Below are 20,365 nucleotides of genomic sequence, written 5' to 3'. Positions count from 1 at the left end.
AGGCCGTCATTGAAAATAAGAATTTGTTCTTAACTGACTTGCTTAGTAAAATTAAAAATATGTATATATTTACCATATGTGAATTATTATACCAACGCAGAAAATATTATAAAATAAAGGAACTCTCATCAAAATGATGAATACTTCTTTCAAATGCTCCAACATACATTTGGTGTGTTGCCACAACGGTGCTCTACCATTGGACAACATGGTTTGGACTGAGTCATCATAACGTAGCTGTGTTGCTGACCATAGTTCAATAAGGAAACCTCTGACATGTATCTTTATGGGGGCTTCCATATAGGGAAAGGTCACTTTTAACGTTACGGAAAACATGTTTAGCAACACACTGCCTTTACCACCAAAACAGACATTCAGGACATTGAAACGGTTGTGACGTGTTGTTTTTCACAGGAATGTAGCCAGCCTTAAACAACTTCATTGTAGCCACATCCTGTAAACATATTGAGGATTTGTGAATATCGTAACAGCTTAAATTCAATATTTTACGGTTTAAAAGTGTGACGTGTTTAAGGTGCAAAAAGTGTTCAAATTTGAAAGAAAAAAAAGGTTAATAAGTGTGTTTAATGTGTGAAAATGACCTCACTTGAACCAACACATTTTAATCAGAATTATTTGCTAAAGCCCAAATCAATAGTAAAATAAAGGTGTAATATATATATTCATATTATATAGATTTCATTGTTTAACTACACTGTCCTCTCTTTACAATTCTGACTGGAATATGTTATTTCTGGTGGTGCTTGGCTACATTCCTGTTTAATCCCACTGTGTCTTGGTGGCTGCTCCTACCTTTGAAATTAGGTCTGATTCTTGCATCGTAACCCGAAACTTTGCCCATGAGTTTGTCCAGGAACTCAGAGGGAGGCATCGGGGAGGCGGCTTTTCGAGCCGCGGCTTCTTTAGAGGCTGCCAAGCTAGAGAGAGAGAGAGAGAGAGGGAGAGAGAGAGAGAGAGAGAGAGAGAGAGAGAATAAAAAGAGAGCGAGAGAGAGAGAGAGAGAGAGAGAGAGAGAAAAAAAAGAGAGCGAGAGAGAGAGAGAGAGAGAGAGAATAAAAAGAGAGCGAGAGAGAGAGAGAGAGAGAGAGAGAGAGAGAGAATAAAAAAGAGAGCGAGAGAGCGAGAGAGAGAGAGAGATATGGGTGCACAACTGAGATTTAAAATGGTGAGTTGTCATCATACATAGCATCATTCTGAGAGTAATCCCTTCCAACAAGTATTTTCTGTTGAGGGATGCTACCATTACTGGTTCCCTTCCCCTGTCCATTTGTTATATAATGTGCCTCAATATGAGGTATGAACTATGTTACCTGTCTTCCAAATTAATACAGCAGTTTGATCAGCTCCATGTAATGTAGGAACTTTGTGGGGAACTTTTAGGAAGTATCCACTTGGTGAGTTATATGCTCAGAGGACAATCAATAATATTGATTGTCCATTAAGTTGTTGATATTTGACTCCTTCACATCGTAGCCTACAAGACAAGCATTTCGCTACACCCGTAATATTATCTGCTAAATATGTGTAGGTGACCAATAACATTTGATTTGATATAAACACACATACATCATGTTTATTGGATATTTTCTAAATGTCTCATCTAAAATTTGAATTTCTTTATGTTCTTTTTTTTTTAATAGCCATTAACAAAATAATATGAACATTTCCTACACAGAATAAAAGCAAGATTTTACATAACCACAGATACCTGTAACCTCACAATCCATTTCCTGTGATGACAGGATAATAAAACAATCAACGTTTTTTGAAAATACCACAAACATACCAATTTATAGCTCCAAAAAGAAAGCTGAAAACAGAAAATATGTTAATTACTTCTCCATTTGTTCGGAGAATTTGCATATCCTGCATATCCAGAATGAACCGTCTTGTGGATAATAAGGGATGACAGATAATGACCAGGGTGGCATTCCCTTTAATGTCTCATGCAAGCAGTCCAGGGCCCGGCCAGGGGGCCTGGTCCACCCTTACTTACCTCCTTTCCCTTCCAAATAAAATACTGAAATACTCCTTATTTATTTTGACGGAGACGAGCGCCGACAGAAAGACAAATCAATCCCAGTTAAAGCGTCAGAGCGAGTAAAACAGCGCCCCCTATCTGTCTCGGTATGTGTAGACAATGTATCTGTCGTCGTCTGGAGCGAAAGACTCATATCATCAGATACATGGGATACATATAGAGTGGCGCTGTTTCTCTGGGATCATATACAGATTTCTGGTTTCAGCCTTTTACCAATTGGAAAGGAAAGTTGGTGGGTACATAGTGCATTATTAGAACGGCGGATTGCCCTAAATGAAACTGATGTTGAGCCAAAATTATATAATTACTCCTGTCTAAATAAAATACTTCAAAACACGTCACCGGGGAGCATGACTTAGCCACTTTGGATCTTTAGCTTCTATTAATTTTTTTGTTGCTGTGGATTGTTTCAAATCACAAGTGTGGGAAGCCTGTAATTTGGGTCGTGAACGTGGCGATTGGTCTAGCTCATTGATTTGCGGCTGTCAGTGACAAGCGTCTAAAATATGTGTGAACATCATGTATCTTGAGTAGAATTTAAAATATTGAGACAGGAAGAAGGGGAGGGAGGTGTGGTGAAATGCTATATAGGAAAGTGCCCGTTTGTCAATGTCTTGTTTCAGATCGTCTTAAACTCGCCACAGAGAGCACATGTTTCTTTCTTCGCCTCACACAACTCAACAAAGTCTGTTTTTAATCCATTGCAAATGATAGTTCCTGAGAATATGAAAAATCTTTCCAACACTCCTGGCCTCGATAATCACCATACTCGATGTGAAAGAACCAAATATCATGATCTGATGATCCCATATATCCTGTGGAAACGTCACAAAGAAACAGCTTTCTATACCAAACTCACTGGCGCAGGAAACGTCGAGGGCAGGAAACAGGCTAGTTGATACAATCTTGCAAGTTCGTTAATGGAGCACAGTGTATCAATGTGTCCAAATGGCAGAGGCTTGTGCTCTTTGCCGTAGTTGAATTTTTAACTTTTTGATTTTACTTCAGATTTTTATGATTAACCACCACGTGATAATGATTTGGGAAAACAAATTGAAATGAAACTGTTCCATGAAAATGTGCATATATAAATATTCATAACTGGCACGCAGATCGGTAGAAATGGTAGGATAAATTGTAAGCTTCCCCAAACTTGAAGCTAACGAGCCGCCTATGATCTTTACTAATACAATAATTTAAAAAATGCGCCCTCCTCTGGAAATCAAATGCCCTTCCAACTGATGCCTCGGGTCTGATCGCAGCCTTCTGAAACTGAGACGGTAGAGGAAAGAAAAGTTCCAATAAACACCACTGCAAAATACAACTCAAATCTACGTGTGATCATAACACCAAAGACCTTATGTTTTATACCACTGTGATCATTAACGCAACAACATATGAACCAACTGCCCCATCAGTGGACTAACATATGAACCAACTACCCCCATCAGAAGACTAACATATGAACCAACTGCCCCCATCAGAAGACTAACATATGAACCAACTGCCCCCATCAGTAGACTAACATATGAACCAACTGCCGACATCAGTAGACTAACATATGAACCAACTGCCCCCCCATCAGTAGACTAACATATGAACCAACTACCCCCATCAGTAGACTCACATATGAACCAACTGCCCCGCCATCACTAGACTAACATATGAACCAACTGCCCCCCCATCACTAGACTAACATATGAACCAACTGCCCCCATCAGTAGACTAACATATGAACCAACTGCCGACATCAGTAGACTAACATATGAACCAACTGCCCCATCAGTAGACTAACATATTAACCAACTGCCCCATCAGTAGACTAACATATGAACCAACTGCCCCCATCAGTAGACTAACATATGAACCAACTGCCCCCATCAGTAGACTAACATATGAACCAACTGCCCCCATCACTAGACTAACATATGAACCAACTGCCCCCCCCATCAGTAGACTGACATATGAACCAACTGCCCCCATCAGTAGACTAACATATGAACCAACTGCCCCCATCACTAGACTAACATATGAACCAACTGCCGACATCAGTAGACTAACATATGAACCAACTGCCCCATCAGTAGACTAACATGTTAACCAACTGCCCCCATCAGTAGACTAACATATGAACCAACTGCCCCCATCAGTAGACTAACATATTAACCAACTGCCCCATCAGTAGACTAACATATGAACCAACTGCCCCATATGAACCAACTGCCCCCATCAGTAGACTAACATATGAACCAACTGCCCCCATCAGTAGACTAACATATGAACCAACTGACCCCCCCCCATCAGTAGACTAACATATGAACCAACTGACCCATCAGTAGACTAACATATGAACCAACTGCCCCATCAGTAGACTAACATATGAACAAACTGCCCCCATCAGTAGACTAACATATGAACCAACTGCCCCATCAGTAGACTAACATATGAACAAACTGCCCCCATCCGTAGACTAACATATGAACCAACTGACCCCATCAGTAGACTAACATATGAACCAAATGCCCCCCCATCCGTAGACTAACATATGAACCAACTGCCCACATCACTAGACTAACATATGAACCAACTGCCCCATCAGTAGACTAACATATGAACCAAATGCCCCCCCATCCGTAGACTAACATATGAACCAACTGCCCACATCAGTAGACTAACATATGAACCAACTGCCCCATCAGTAGACTAACATATGAACCAACTGCCCCATCAGTAGACTAACATATGAACCAACTGCCCCCATCAGTAGACTAACATATGAACCAACTGCCCCCATCAGTAGACTAACATATGAACCAACTGCCCCCATCAGTAGACTAACATATGAACCAACTGCCCCCATCAGTAGACTAACATATGAACCAACTGCCCCATCAGTAGACTAACATATGAACCAACTGCCCCCATCAGTAGACTAACATATGAACCAACTGCCCCCCCACAATCAGTAGACTAACATATGAACCAACTGCCCCCATCAGTAGACTAACATATGAACCAACTGCCCCCCCACAATCAGTAGACTAACATATGAACCAACTGCCCCCATCAGTAGACTAACATATGAACCAACTGCCCCCACAATCAGTAGACTAACATATGAACCAACTGCCCCATCAGTAGACTAACATATGAACCAACTGCCCCCCCCATCACTAGACTAACATATGAACCAACTGCCCCATCAGTAGACTAACATATGAACCAACTGCCCCCATCAGTAGACTAACATATGAACCAACTGCCCCATCAGTAGACTAACATATGAACCAACTGCCCCCATCAGTAGACTAACATATGAACCAACTGCCCCCATCAGTAGACTAACATATGAACCAACTGACCCCATCAGTAGACTAACATATGAACCAACTACCCCATCACTAGACTAACATATGAACCAACTGCCCCCCCCCCATCAGTAGACTAACATATGAACCAACTGCCCCCATCAGTAGACTAACATATGAACCAACTGCCCCCATCAGTAGACTAACATATGAACCAACTGCCCCCATCAGTAGACTAACATATGAACCAACTGCCCCCATCAGTAGACTAACATATGAACCAACTGCCCCATCAGTAGACTAACATATGAACCAACTGCCCCATCAGTAGACTAACATATGAACCAACTGCCCCCCCATCAGTAGACTAACATATGAACCAACTGCCCCCATCAGTAGACTAACATATGAACCAACTGACCCCATCAGTAGACTAACATATGAACCAACTACCCCATCACTAGACTAACATATGAACCAACTGCCCCCCCCATCAGTAGACTAACATATGAACCAACTGCCCCCATCAGTAGACTAACATATGAACCAACTGCCCCCATCAGTAGACTAACATATGAACCAACTGCCCCCCCCATCAGTAGACTAACATATGAACCAACTGCCCCCCCATCAGTAGACTAACATATGAACCAACTGCCCCCATCAGTAGACTAACATATGAACCAACTGCCCCCATCAGTAGACTAACATATGAACCAACTACCCCATCACTAGACTAACATATGAACCAACTGCCCCCCCCATCAGTAGACTAACATATGAACCAACTGCCCCCATCAGTAGACTAACATATGAACCAACTGCCCCCATCAGTAGACTAACATATGAACCAACTGCCCCCCCAATCAGTAGACTAACATATGAACCAACTGCCCCCATCAGTAGACTAACATATGAACCAACTGCCCCCATCAGTAGACTAACATATGAACCAACTGCCCCCCCCCCAATCAGTAGACTAACATATGAACCAACTGCCCCATCAGTAGACTAACATATGAACCAACTGCCCCCCCCCCAATCAGTAGACTAACATATGAACCAACTGCCCCCATCAGTAGACTAACATATGAACCAACTGCCCCATCAGTAGACTAACATATGAACCAACTGCCCCCCAATCAGTAGACTAACATATGAACCAACTGCCCCATCAGTAGACTAACATATGAACCAACTGCCCCATCAGTAGACTAACATATGAACCAACTGCCCCCATCAGTAGACTAACATATGAACCAACTGCCCCCTCCCATCAGCAGACTGACATATGAACCAACTGCCCCATCAGTAGACTAACATATGAACCAACTGCCCCCATCAGTAGACTAACATATGAACCAACTGCCCCCCCAATCAGTAGACTAACATATGAACCAACTGCCCCATCAGTAGACTAACATATGAACCAACTGCCCCATCAGTAGACTAACATATGAACCAACTGCCCCATCAGTAGACTGACATATGAACCAACTGCCCCATCAGTAGACTAACATATGAACCAACTGCCCTCATTAGTAGACTAACATATGAACCAACTGCCCCCATCAGTAGACTGACATATGAACCAACTGCCCCCATCAGCAGACTAACATATGAACCAACTGCCCCATCAGTAGACTAACATATGAACCAACTGCCCCCATCAGTAGACTAACATATGAACCAACTGCCCCCATCAGTAGACTAACATATGAACCAACTGCCCCCCCATCAGTAGACTAACATATGAACCAACTGCCCCCATCAGTAGACTAACATATGAACCAACTGCCCCCATCAGTAGACTAACAGATGAACTACTGCCCCCCATCAGTAGACTAACATATGAACCAACTGCCGACATCAGTAGACTAACATATGAACCAACTGCCCCCCATCAGTAGACTAACATATGAACCAACTGCCGACATCAGTAGACTAACATATGAACCAACTGCCCCCATCACTAGACTAACATATGAACCAACTGCCCCCATCAGTAGACTAACATATGAACCAACTGCCCCATCAGTAGACTAACATATGAACCAACTGCCCCATCAGTAGACTAACATATGAACCAACTGCCCCCCATCACTAGACTAACATATGAACCAACTGCCCCCATCAGTAGACTAACATATGAACCAACTGCCCCCCCATCACTAGACTAACATATGAACCATCTGCCCCCATCAGTAGACTAACATATGAACCAACTGCCCCCTCACTAGACTAACATATGAACCAACTGCCCCCCCATCAGTAGACTAACATATGAACCAACTGCCCCATCAGTAGACTAACATATGAACCAACTGCCCCATCAGTAGACTAACATATGAACCAACTGCCCCCATCACTAGACTAACATATGAACCAACTGCCCCCCCATCACTAGACTAACATATGAACCATCTGCCCCCATAAGTAGACTAACATATGAACCAACTACCCCCCATCACTAGACTAACAGATGAACCAACTGCCCCCATCAGTAGACTAACATATGAACCAACTGCCCCCATCAGTAGACTAACATATGAACCAACTGCCCCCCCATCACTAGACTAACATATGAACCAACTGCCCCCATCAGTAGACTAACATATTAACCAACTGCCCCCATCAGTAGACTAACATATGAACCAACTGCCCCCCCCATCAGTAGACTAACATATGAACCAACTGCCCCCATCAGTAGACTAACATATGAACCAACTGCCCCATCAGTAGACTAACATATGAACCAACTGCCCCCATCAGTAGACTGACATATGAACCAACTGCCCCATCAGTAGACTAACATATGAACCAACTGCCCCATCAGTAGACTAACATATGAACCAACTACCCCCCATCAGTAGACTAACATATGAACCAACTGCCCCCATCAGTAGACTAACATATGAACCAACTTCCCCCCATCAGTAGACTAACATATGAACCAACTGCCCCCATCAGTAGACTAACATATGAACCAACTTCCCCCATCACTAGACTAACATATGAACCAACTGCCCCCCATCAGTAGACTAACATATGAACCAACTGCCCCCCATCAGTAGACTAACATATGAACCAACTGCCCCCATCAGTAGACTAACAGATGAACCAACTGCCCCCATCAGTAGATTAACATATGAACCAAATACCCCCCATCAGTAGACTAACATTTGAACCAACTGCCCCATCAGTAGACTAACATATGAACCAACTGCCCCCATCAGAAGGCTAACATATGAACCAACTGCCCCCCCATCAGTAGACTAACATATGAACCAACTGCCCCCCCATCAGTAGACTAACATATGAACCAACTGCCCCCATCAGTAGACTAACATATGAACCAACTGCCCCCATCAGTAGACTAACATATGAACCAACTGCCCCCCCCATCACTAGACTAACATATGAACCAACTGCCCCCATCAGTAGACTAACATATGAACCAACTGCCCCCCCCCCATCACTAGACTAACATATGAACCAACTGCCCCCATCAGTAGACTAACATATGAACCAACTGCCCCCCCATCACTAGACTAACATATGAACCAACTGCCCCCCATCACTAGACTAACATATGAACCAACTGCCCCATCAGTAGACTAACATATGAACCAACTGCCCCCCCATCACTAGACTAACATATGAACCAACTGCCCCCCATCACTAGACTAACATATGAACCAACTGCCCCATCAGTAGACTAACATATGAACCAACTGCCCCCCCCATCACTAGACTAACATATGAACCAACTGCCCCCCCCATCACTAGACTAACATATGAACCAACTGCTCCCATCAGTAGACTAACATATGAACCAACTGCCCCCATCAGTAGACTAACATATGAACCAACTGCTCCCATCAGTAGACTAACATATGAACCAACTGCCCCCATCACTAGACTAACATATGAACCAACTGCCCCCCATCAGTAGACTAACATATGAACCAACTGCCCCCATCAGTAGACTAACATATGAACCAACTGCCCCCATCAGTAGACTAACATATGAACCAACTGCCCCCATCAGTAGACTAACATATGAACCAACTGCCCCCATCAGTAGACTAACATTTGAACCAACTGCCCCCATCAGTAGACTAACATATGAACCAATTGCCCCCCATCAGTAGACTAACATATGAACCAACTGCCCCCATCAGTAGACTAACATATGAACCAACTGCCCCCATCAGTAGACTAACATATGAACCAATTGCCCCCCCATCAGTAGACTAACATATGAACCAACTGCCCCCATCAGTAGACTAACATATGAACCAACTGCCCACCCCCCATCAGTAGACTAACATATGAACCAACTGCCCCATCAGTAGACTAACATATGAACCAACTGCCCCCATCATTAGACTAACATATGAACCAACTGCCCCATCAGTAGACTAAACAGAATACAGATCACACAAGGATGGACATAGAACACTGAAGTGCTGTACATTAGGAAGGTTGCTGTCTCTCCATACTGCTACCAGTCTGTGTGTGGGTGGGCCACCCTAACTGCCAGGTCACTGGCCAGGCTGTGCTGCTGCTTTACTGTCACATGGGCAGGCACCAACTTCCCCAGAGGCTGCTGCTGGGGTCAGCCAAGCACTACTCTCTCTACTCTCTATGCATCATGGCTTCCTAGAACTCACTCATTGAAATGGCACGTGAAGGCTATATAGTATACTACAATGGTACCCTATAGTGCACTGCTTTTAACCAGTGGTGCACTATGTAGGAGGGAATACTGTGCCATTTTGGATGCATTCCGAGATTTTCAATGGTTCCTCGCTATTGTTTACGCTTTTGTTTGTGGGTTTGCTGCTGTGTCGTTGTTTGGAAATGTGCCATTGGAAAGGCCCATACAGTATGTTGTTCACTACCAAATAAGTTCATTCTATATTCACACTGATGACTGGACAGTGTTGATAACTGACTGTTGATAACTAACTGTCAACACTATTAGTGTTGCAGGTCTAATATTCAACATTAGGTGACGATTGTGACAGCCAAAAGCAGCCCTGGTGTGTTAACTGATACCCTGAAGCCCTGGTGGGTTATCTGATACCCAGAAGCCCTGGTGGGTTAACTGATGCCCGGAAGCCTTGGTGGGTTAACTGATACCCGGAAGCCCTGGTGGGTTAACTGATACCCTGAAGCCCTGGTGGGTTAACTGATACCCTGAATCCCTGGTCGGTTAACTGATACCCTGAAGCCCTGGTGGGTTAACTGATACCCTGAAGCCCTTGTGGATTAACTGATGCCCTGAAGCCCTGGTGGGTTAACTGATACCCGGAAGCCCTGGTGGGTTAACTGATACCCTGAAGCCCTTGTGGGTTAACTGATACCCTGAAGCCCTGGTGTGTTAACTGATACCCTGAAGCCCTGGTGGGTTAACTGATACCCGGAAGCCCTGGTGGGTTAACTGATGCCCTGAAGCCCTTGTGGGTTAACTGATACCCTGAAGCCCTGGTGGGTTAACTGATACCCGGAAGCCCTTGTGGGTTAACTGATACCCTGAAGCCCTGGTGGGTTAACTGATACCCTGAAGCCCTGGTGGGTTAACTGATACCCTGAATCCCTGGTGGGTTAACTGATACCCTGAAGCCCTGGTGGGTTAACTGATACCCTGAAGCCCTGGTGGATTAACTGATACCCTGAAGCCCTTGTGGGTTAACTGACCCCTGGAAGCCCTGGTGGGTTAACTGATACCCTGAAGCCCTGGTGGGTTAACTGATACCCTGAAGCCCTTGTGGATTAACTGATGCCCTGAAGCCCTGGTGGGTTAACTGATACCCGGAAGCCCTGGTGGGTTAACTGATACCCTGAAGCCCTTGTGGGTTAACTGATACCCTGAAGCCCTGGTGGGTTAACTGATACCCTGAAGCCCTGGTGGGTTAACTGATACCCGGAAGCCCTGGTGGGTTAACTGATGCCCTGAAGCCCTTGTGGGTTAACTGATACCCTGAAGCCCTGGTGGGTTAACTGATACCCGGAAGCCCTTGTGGGTTAACTGATACCCTGAAGCCCTGGTGGGTTAACTGATACCCTGAAGCCCTGGTGGGTTAACTGATACCCGGAAGCCCTGGTGGGTTAACTGATACCCTGAAGCCCTTGTGGGTTAACTGATACCCTGAAGCCCTGGTGGGTTAACTGATACCCTGAAGCCCTTGTGGGTTAACTGATACCCTGAAGCCCTGGTGGGTTAACTGATACCCGGAAGCCCTTGTGGGTTAACTGATACCCTGAAGCCCTGGTGGGTTAACTGATACCCTGAAGCCCTGGTGGGTTAACTGATACCCGGAAGCCCTGGTGGGTTAACTGATACCCTGAAGCCCTGGTGGGTTAACTGATACCCGGAAGCCCTGGTGGGTTAACTGATACCCTGAAGCCCTTGTGGGTTAACTGATACCCTGAAGCCCTGGTGGGTTAACTGATACCCTGAAGCCCTGGTGGGTTAACTGATACCCTGAAGCCCTGGTGGGTTAACTGATACCCGGAAGCCCTTGTGGGTTAACTGATACCCTGAAGCCCTGGTGGGTTAACTGATACCCTGAAGCCCTGGTGGGTTAACTGATACCCGGAAGCCCTGGTGGGTTAACTGATACCCGGAAGCCCTGGTGGATTAACTGATACCCTGAAGCCCTGGTGGGTTAACTAATACCCGGAAGCCCTGGTGGGTTAACTGATACCAGGAAGCCCTGGTGGATTAACTGATACCCGGAAGCCCTGGTGGGTTAACTGATACCCGGAAGCCCTGGTGGGTTAACTGATACCCTGAAGCCCTGGTGGGTTAACTGATACCCGGAAGCCCTGGTGGGTTAACTGATACCCTGAAGCCCTGGTGGGTTAACTGATACCCTGAAGCCCTGGTGGGTTAACTGATATCCGGAAGCCCTGGTGGGTTAACTGATACCCTGATGCCCTGGTGGGTTAACTGATACCCTGAAGCCCTGGTGGGTTAACTGATGCCCTGGTGGCCCTAGAACTCTGATACCCTGAACCTATCTGCAGACCAACCAGTTTCTGTCAATTCTGACAAATCACTGTGTCTCTTCCATCGATGCTGGCATTATGGTTCATTGATGGAATGTTCCTAAGAGCTACAGTTCTTTACTAACCATTAATATCAATCCATGCCAAGACAGACAAGTCTAGAATCCATAGCCTAGAACTCTAGAATTCTTCGAATACTATTAGAATTCTAGAACTTTGAATTCTAGAATGTTTTGCATGGAATTTTCTTTCAGCAGAAAATACAGTGTATCAAGGATTATTCTAATGCCAGTTAATTACCACACAACACGGTGGAATCCTATTATAATCACCTAAACACAATAGTCGGCTGTGACCATGAGGTTAGTACTAGGGATCAAGCGCTGGAAATAAACTGTTGTTAGGACTCACACAATACAGATAATACCATGATCTAACGCTATGTTAAAACGCTTTTAAATTTAGTATTGAACAAACACCCTCGAACTGACCACACAATCAGATTAGTCATAGAGAGATTAGACAGTGTCCTCTACAGAGATGATTGCCTTAGACAGCTAGCATGGGCCCATGCTGTGGGCCACGCAGGAATCTGTTTGACAGTGTGAAATTAGGGGACCGGCATACTCTTTCCCCTTACATTATTATGGGATTTGGTATAATAGAGGGAAATAATCAATGAGGAATTTATAGCATCGCTACCACACTAAATCATAACATCTGTGGAGGATAATCCCACACAAAACCACAGGAATTTGCACCAAGAAAATCTGGGACCAACACACTCTTTCTCCTTACATCATCGGGGCCCTTCGGTTTGAAGAAATAATCTATGAATGTAGGATAGACCCCTAAAACACTAAATCACATAATCAATAGGCCGAGAAGTCAATCCCACTCAAACCTACAGGAATCAGGATTCTACACCCATGGGGGGTATCAAGAAGATCATCTATGATTTCCTTCCTTCCGTCTCGGCTTCTCCCGTCCCGAGTGACTTGTTCCTGGGTTTTGCATGATCAAAGTTTAGATTTACTTTTATAATTATTTCTGATCAATGCTTGCTTGGCCAGGCCACGGCCAACTGTGGAGAGACTTAGTCCGTGTGGCCAGTGCTGAGGCAGCAGTAAAAAACAGCTGACTCCCAGCGACGGAGAGAATAATATGCCAACAGTCTCTGAGCTCTGCATACCTTAATGTGGAGCACCAATCATTAGCGCTAAGTGTACCTCATTATGTTCTTAATAAAGCCTCTGAAGACCACAATCCTAATTGATCTCATTCTGGCTTTTCTGAAATAATCAAAGCCCAACCAAAGCCTTCATCCCCTCCCAGTCCCTGGCACAGAAAGGACAGGGGGGGGGGGGGGAGGACGGACGGACGGACGGGGGGGGCGTTCTGTTCTCCTTTTCAAACTGTTAACTGTCCGTTAATAAACCTAGAATCATCATAAACATATATTTAAAAACAAAACATTACACAAAACGAATGACGAACGTGCACGGCATAAGGTCATGCATTTGTCTAGGAGTGTTATTGTGTTGAGCTGAAAAGAGAAACAAAAAGATCAAGAAGTGAAACATGACATGAATTAATGCTCCGTACAATGTCAGCATGCAGTACAGTACAGCATGCTGTATAGAACAACATACTGGACATGCATGGGAACTGGTATTATTGTGTGGACAATTGAAAGATTTCAGTGAATTCAGAGCTACGAATTCTTTCTCCGTGACTGAGTAGAAAGAGAGGTGAGGCCATTGATGTTATTTATAGTGCTATCTGTCTTTGTCTATGTTGATAAATAGTGTATTATCATACATCAAGATTTGGAAATAAACCTGGCTAAAATGTGTGATTGTAAGGGTTCGTGAACTCCACTGAGCTCGTCGATAGTTTTTTTTTATTAGAGGCTTATGCATTTATAACTAAATATATCCATCTTTCCCACCCATCTGTTCTGACAATGCATGTAGTACATCCTATCGGACCTGGAAACAAGTGACTGCCATCCCCATCACCATCACAATGAACGTGATATGGTTGGCAGAACAGCATGATGTGTGTAAATATGATTTAACGAAGACATGGGGTTCAAATCTGTGATGAAATGAGGTTTTTAAAGGACTAATTCTATATAGGTGATTGGATACAACTGGTTCTGTGGTGTCTGTGCATGCAAGCAACGCCACTGTTTTCTGCTGTTCAAGGCCAACTCAAGGTTATGTTTCATGAGTAGGGTCGCAAAGCTACTGGAAGTTACAGGAGTCTTTAGTCATTTGGGTAATTAACAGAAAATCTTTGGTAATTTATACTTGAATAGCTTTGAAAAATATATTAATATATATGACTAATTTTATACATCTGTGTCCATAATGTCAATGTGTTTCTAGTGGACGGACCACATAGTTCAAGAGAAGATGGCCTAATTAATGGAGAAAGCGTCTAATCGACAATAGCATTATTTTTCAAATAACTCTGCAACTCTTCCTACTATTGACGTTTTTCACAACTGCCATGAGTTTGAGGCCTAAACATTGACAACAAATATACAGCGACATAGTAAAATAAATAAAACGGTGTTAAAAAATATATAAAGGATTTGGTATTTACTAAAATGGTGGTTTATATTTAGGATAATGTTTTACAGCTTTGTCTCTCTCTTTCTTTCATTAATTTGTTCCGTATATTTTACATGTAATAAGGCCACACAGAGGGCCAGAGATAATTACAGACACCTGTGATAATCTGAAGTACCCAAAAAGGGCCACAATATGTCTTGTGCTAGATTACATAAAATCTTTGAAAGATACCGAAATTCCTGTCGTTTACTGGTAAACTTTGAAAGTTTCCAGCAATATACCCACCCTTTGCAACCCTATTCATGAGCCTATAGGCCAGGTGATACTGGGAGGAATACATGAAATAATCCATTATAAATTAGCTTTACATTTTCCAGTTCAATTTAGAAAGCATTGTATGAAATAGAAAAATCCGTAAAGTCACTTCAACACATTTTTTCTAAATAGATTATTCTATTTTATTTTATATTATTTTTTTTTCTAAATAGATTATTCTATTTTATTTTATATTATTTTATTTTTTTTTCTAAATACATTATTCTATTTTATTTTATATTATTTGTTTTTCTAAATACATTATTCTATTTTATTTTATATATATTTTTTCTTCTAAATAGATTATTCCATATTCCAATTTTGCTATGGAAAAGTGTGCATGTATTTGGTTGATTGAACTATTCAACTGAGAGTAATACGTTCCAAACATACGTGTCATGGTGTCAAAGATGGCATAAAATACAAGATAATAAAAAATAAAAATAAAAAACACCATACAGCCACATTCTACACTGTTGAGACTAGCATTTTTCTGCACAAATGTGAGGTACTCATTTTAGTGTTAGGCCTTTAATTGAATTTAAATCAGTGAATATTTATTCTCGAGAGACTATGTGTGGACACATTTGCCGCGTACATATTCTCCAGTGATGGTCTGGGATTCTTGTTAATGGATTAGGGCCACATGTTTACTTCCACACATTGGTGTGCTACGTTGCAGAAAGCAATGTATATCCTGTTTAATATGGGCTATACAGTGTATATCCTGTTTAATAAGGGCTATACAGTGTATATCCTGTTTAATAAGGGCTATATAGTGTATTTCCTGTTTAATAGGGGCTATACAGTGTATATCCTGTTTAATAAGGGCTATACAGTGTATATCCTGTTTAATAAGGGCTATATCGTGTATTTCCTGTTTAATAAGGGCTATACAGTGTATATCCTGTTTAATAAGGGCTATACAGTGTATATCCTGTTTAATAAGGGCTGTATAGTGTATTTCCTGTTTAATAAGGGCTATACAGTGTATATCCTGTTTAATAAGGGCTATACAGTGTATATCCTGTTTAATAAGGGCTATATAGTGTATTTCCTGTTTAATAAGGGCTATACAGTGTATATCCTGTTTAATAAGGGCTATACAGTGTATATCCTGTTTAATAAGGGCTATACAGTGTATATCCTGTTTAATAAGGGCTATATAGTGTATTTCCTGTTTAATAAGGGCTATACAGTGTATATCCTGTTTAATAAGGGCTATACAGTCTATATCCTGTTTAATAAGGGCTATACAGTGTATATCCTGTTTAATAAGGGCTATACAGTGTATATCCTGTTTAATAAGGGCTATGCAGTGTATATCCTGTTTAATAAGGGCTATACAGTGTATATCCTGTGTAATATGGGCTATACAGTGTATATCCTGTTTAATAAGAGCTATACAGTGTATATCCTGTTTAATAAGGGCTATACAGTGTATATCCTGTGTAATATGGGCTATACAGTGTATATCCTGTGTAATATGGGCTATACAGTGTATATCCTGTGTAATATACGGTGCAATAGAATGTGTTTTGAATGATTGAAATGCTCAATTTCCTCCCACTGTTTTCATGTTTGGTGGCAAAAGGATAGGTCATTTTGATTGAACAAACCCTAGTATTCGCAGATGTTTTGCAAATGAACATAGACTGACATAGACTTTGATTAGGTAATTACATGTTTTCACTTGCTGTGTCAAATGCATACTTTATCTGATAGTCGTTCATTAAACGAGCGCGCAACTTTTCACATGGGCCACAAACTAACCCTGCGACGACCTGACGAATATCCGTTTCGAATCTAAACCTTGTCAATAAATCTGTGAATTGGGAGCTTTAACAGAGTACTTCTTGTTATATACTAGTATTCTATATTAGCCCAGCACGTATGCTTTTATGGATGTGCGTATGACCACAAACCTTTCCACAAACTAACCCTAACATTAATAGAAATTCAGAAAGAAATGTGCAATTTATATGAATGAATATGTTTGTATATACAGTGATGTATATAATGTGCATTCATCAGGCTGTTTTGACATTGACAAAGTAATAAATTATTGGTAATAAGTAATAAGTAATAAGTCTGCATTTGAAATGAGGTCTGGAGGTCTAGGTTGAGACTGGGAAAGAGATATCAATTAAGCAGAACTGCAGAGTTCAGCAGTGAGAGCTGAGGCTGCAAAATCCTGAATCTACTTCATTAGCTAAACACGCTGGCCAGAATGCTAAATTAACACTGTCTGTTTGCAAGGAATGGACATGGAATCCAATGGACTATAGAATAGAATATAGAATGTAAGGTAGTCTAAAAAAGAACTCTGATGATTCATTTGATTCTAGAATGTAGGACGTAATGTTGATTAAACATGCAATGCACAACACCATACACAGACAAAGAGCCATGTTTGGGCCAATGGGAGAGAAGCTGTTCTCTGAACAGAATACCTGCCTCCCCTCCAATGTGAACATTGGAGATATCCCTGTTCACATTTACAGAGAATAATACACTTCATGTATGAGGATCACGAGCTTGATAGTAGTCGTTACATTCATACAAAGACAATCATGTCAAAACTAGAATATTCCTACTGGTCAGGGTGGATATACTGTGTGGTTACTGGGAGAAAGCAAAACAGTCATCATCCAGCATATTTACAGTTTATATCCTGTTAAATATGCAAGTCTTAAAAAACATGATTTGTCCATTTCAATCACAAGAGTTGAATACTATTAGCCTAAGACTGTAACATATAGTGGGCTGGCCCCATGAGAGAAATGAAGACAGACACAAGACATTTCTCTTCTCAGTGAGTAGGTGATGGATAGGCTTACACACCAACAACAACAAAACTTCCCTGATATGTGTGTGAGAGTGTGCACTCAGTTCCTTTACTCTGACTTGCCTGTTGATAACATATGCCTCATGAGAGTTTACAACATTTAGCGTTAGATGACCACTAGTGTTCGCTGTTGGCACCCGCTGTCTCTCTCACACACATCTTAATGTAATGTAGTGTGTGACTTAATGTAACTCACTCACAATAGAGGAATGATTAGGGCTACATAAATATATAATAAAGCCTACGCAACATTGATAATCGTGTGATTAAACCTAATCAATTGGCTGTGTTGATGTATTTCTTTTCAGACTTTTGTCCATGCATGCTAAGCTATGGTAGGATACATTCTGACCACCGTACAGCCCACCAGATATCAATACAATTGTATTTAACACATTAAGAATGCACTGTAAAGTCAATAAATAATGTTCCTTACCTGAAAAATACTATTGTTTCCCACAAATAGATCCCGAGAGCGTTTATTCGATACATTTTTGCCGGTCTCATTCGGGCTACCTACAGCTCCAGGAGCACCAATAGGAGTAGAATTCCAATTCCTTGAATGATTTCGGACCTCCAAGGTAGGTAGGCAATTCTTCTGTTGCTTTTATTTCAGATTCCAGAGTCACAAGAAAACCACAAGATTTTCATAACCGCCCAGGCCATGAAACCGTCTTCTTAGACCGCCGTTACTGATTCGGATAACCCAAATAATGAGTATTTTTTCAGGACCACGGACAGCAGCAGACCCGGTTTGCGGGATTTCACTCAGCCCAGGTTATTGTTGCTTTGATGGTACAGCACGTTAGGCTACGATACCACAGATATTTCCGACGTTTATTCTTTGCGATCCTAAGCGGCAATTAGGGTTGTGTTACAAGGGGAATTTGTGAATTTGAACATTGCCTCCTTCAGTGATAAATGTGAGAATGTATGTGCTCTGCGTCTCAATGAATGTCTCAATCTCAGGAGAGGTTTAACTACGTGGTTGTATATCCCTTACGCATAGAACAGTGGCGGAATTCCACAGTTGTTACACGAAATATATACATACGTAGTCAGTGTTTTTTTTCTTTACGCTTTCTCTTATATGCATCCCAAAAACAGAGGTGTTGCTTTCAAGCCACACGTAGTTGTAGTTACCCCTGAGGTGCTGACTGATGTTTTTCTGCAGGTACTCTCTGTGTCTCGGTAGTTGACTCCCAGGGGTGAGTTGGAACTGCTGCAGAGAGCTACTTCCATTGTCCGGTCAAGTTCGGGACTCACAACTCGTTTTCGTCTTCTTGCATTTAAATTCCTCGCAACAATGTCAAAATGAGTGAAATCGGGATGTGACTAGCCTCTTCTTCCATTGCCTCCCATAACCCAGCGCTCTCTCGTCAGACCAACACTGTATTTCTTGCTGCAGTCATTTACTAAACTCAAAAAAAGCACATCTCCTTTGAACACACGCCCACATAACGTTGTTATTGGTCTACATGTTGCTCCAACTAGTTAGGCTACGGCTCGGATTGGAGAGAGGGCTTGTCATCTGGAGAGTTTTAATGTCCCGCGCATTGGTATGGAACTAGAGAATAGTCCATGATTAATCAAATGTTAAATTATCATATTTCTATAAACTTTTTAGTTTCGTTAACTGTTTGCACACCCCGGATCTACACTGGTTGACGTGTTAAAATGTTCTAAATCAAATCCCATTTTATTGGTCACATAACCATGGTTAGCGGATATTATTGCGAGTGTAGCGAAATGCTTGTGACAGACTATACAATTATTATGTAATAATTCTTTTTTTCCCCTTTTTGATGGGAATTTGTCAGCCGGCATTAAAGTATTTTCATTTTTAATTAAATGTTCTTGTGGGTTACTTTTTGATTGACAAGTGAGCGTTGCAAGGGCGGCAAAAAAAAGGAAGCAGAAAGAAAGTATTTTGTTCAATATCATGCTTCGTTGCCTCCACTTGTATTTTCTGTTTGATCCTTGTTGTATAATCGATATTGTTTTCCCTCCATGCAGACATTTATTAAAGAGAGTCTCTCTCCCCTCTGTCTCTGCAGTAGCGGTATTTCATCGGCACCGCTGTCCACATTGTCCATTGAAACGTGAGTCGGTTTCTAATGCAGCTCTCTTTCGGGAACGCAGTCACTAAATATCACGTGGCACACGGACGGTTGAGAAAGAATGGAATACGCACGATTAGAATACGGATGGATATATGGTGCTTTTGTTC

General features: G+C 42.1%; 1 protein-coding gene across 1 annotated transcript in view; it reads right to left on the bottom strand.

The window, feature by feature from the left end:
- The window catches only part of LOC135545480 (glycine receptor subunit alphaZ1-like), a 107,130-nt gene extending 87,639 nt beyond the window's left edge, over positions 1-19,491 (bottom strand). Inside the window, exons 1-2 of the mRNA XM_064973112.1 lie at positions 18,572-19,491; positions 814-938 (exon numbers count right to left, since the gene is read on the bottom strand). Of these exons, the coding sequence (XP_064829184.1) occupies positions 814-938; positions 18,572-18,642 (196 nt within the window). The 5' untranslated portion in view covers positions 18,643-19,491. The remainder of the gene's footprint in view (positions 1-813; positions 939-18,571) is intronic.
- Positions 19,492-20,365: the final 874 nt, after the last annotated feature.

This window comes from Oncorhynchus masou, chromosome 9 (assembly GCF_036934945.1).
Source record: "Oncorhynchus masou masou isolate Uvic2021 chromosome 9, UVic_Omas_1.1, whole genome shotgun sequence".
NCBI classification, from domain to species: domain Eukaryota; kingdom Metazoa; phylum Chordata; class Actinopteri; order Salmoniformes; family Salmonidae; genus Oncorhynchus; species Oncorhynchus masou.
The sequence above is the reverse complement of the archived record's forward strand: the minus strand, read 5'-3'. Positions and strand labels throughout refer to the sequence as shown.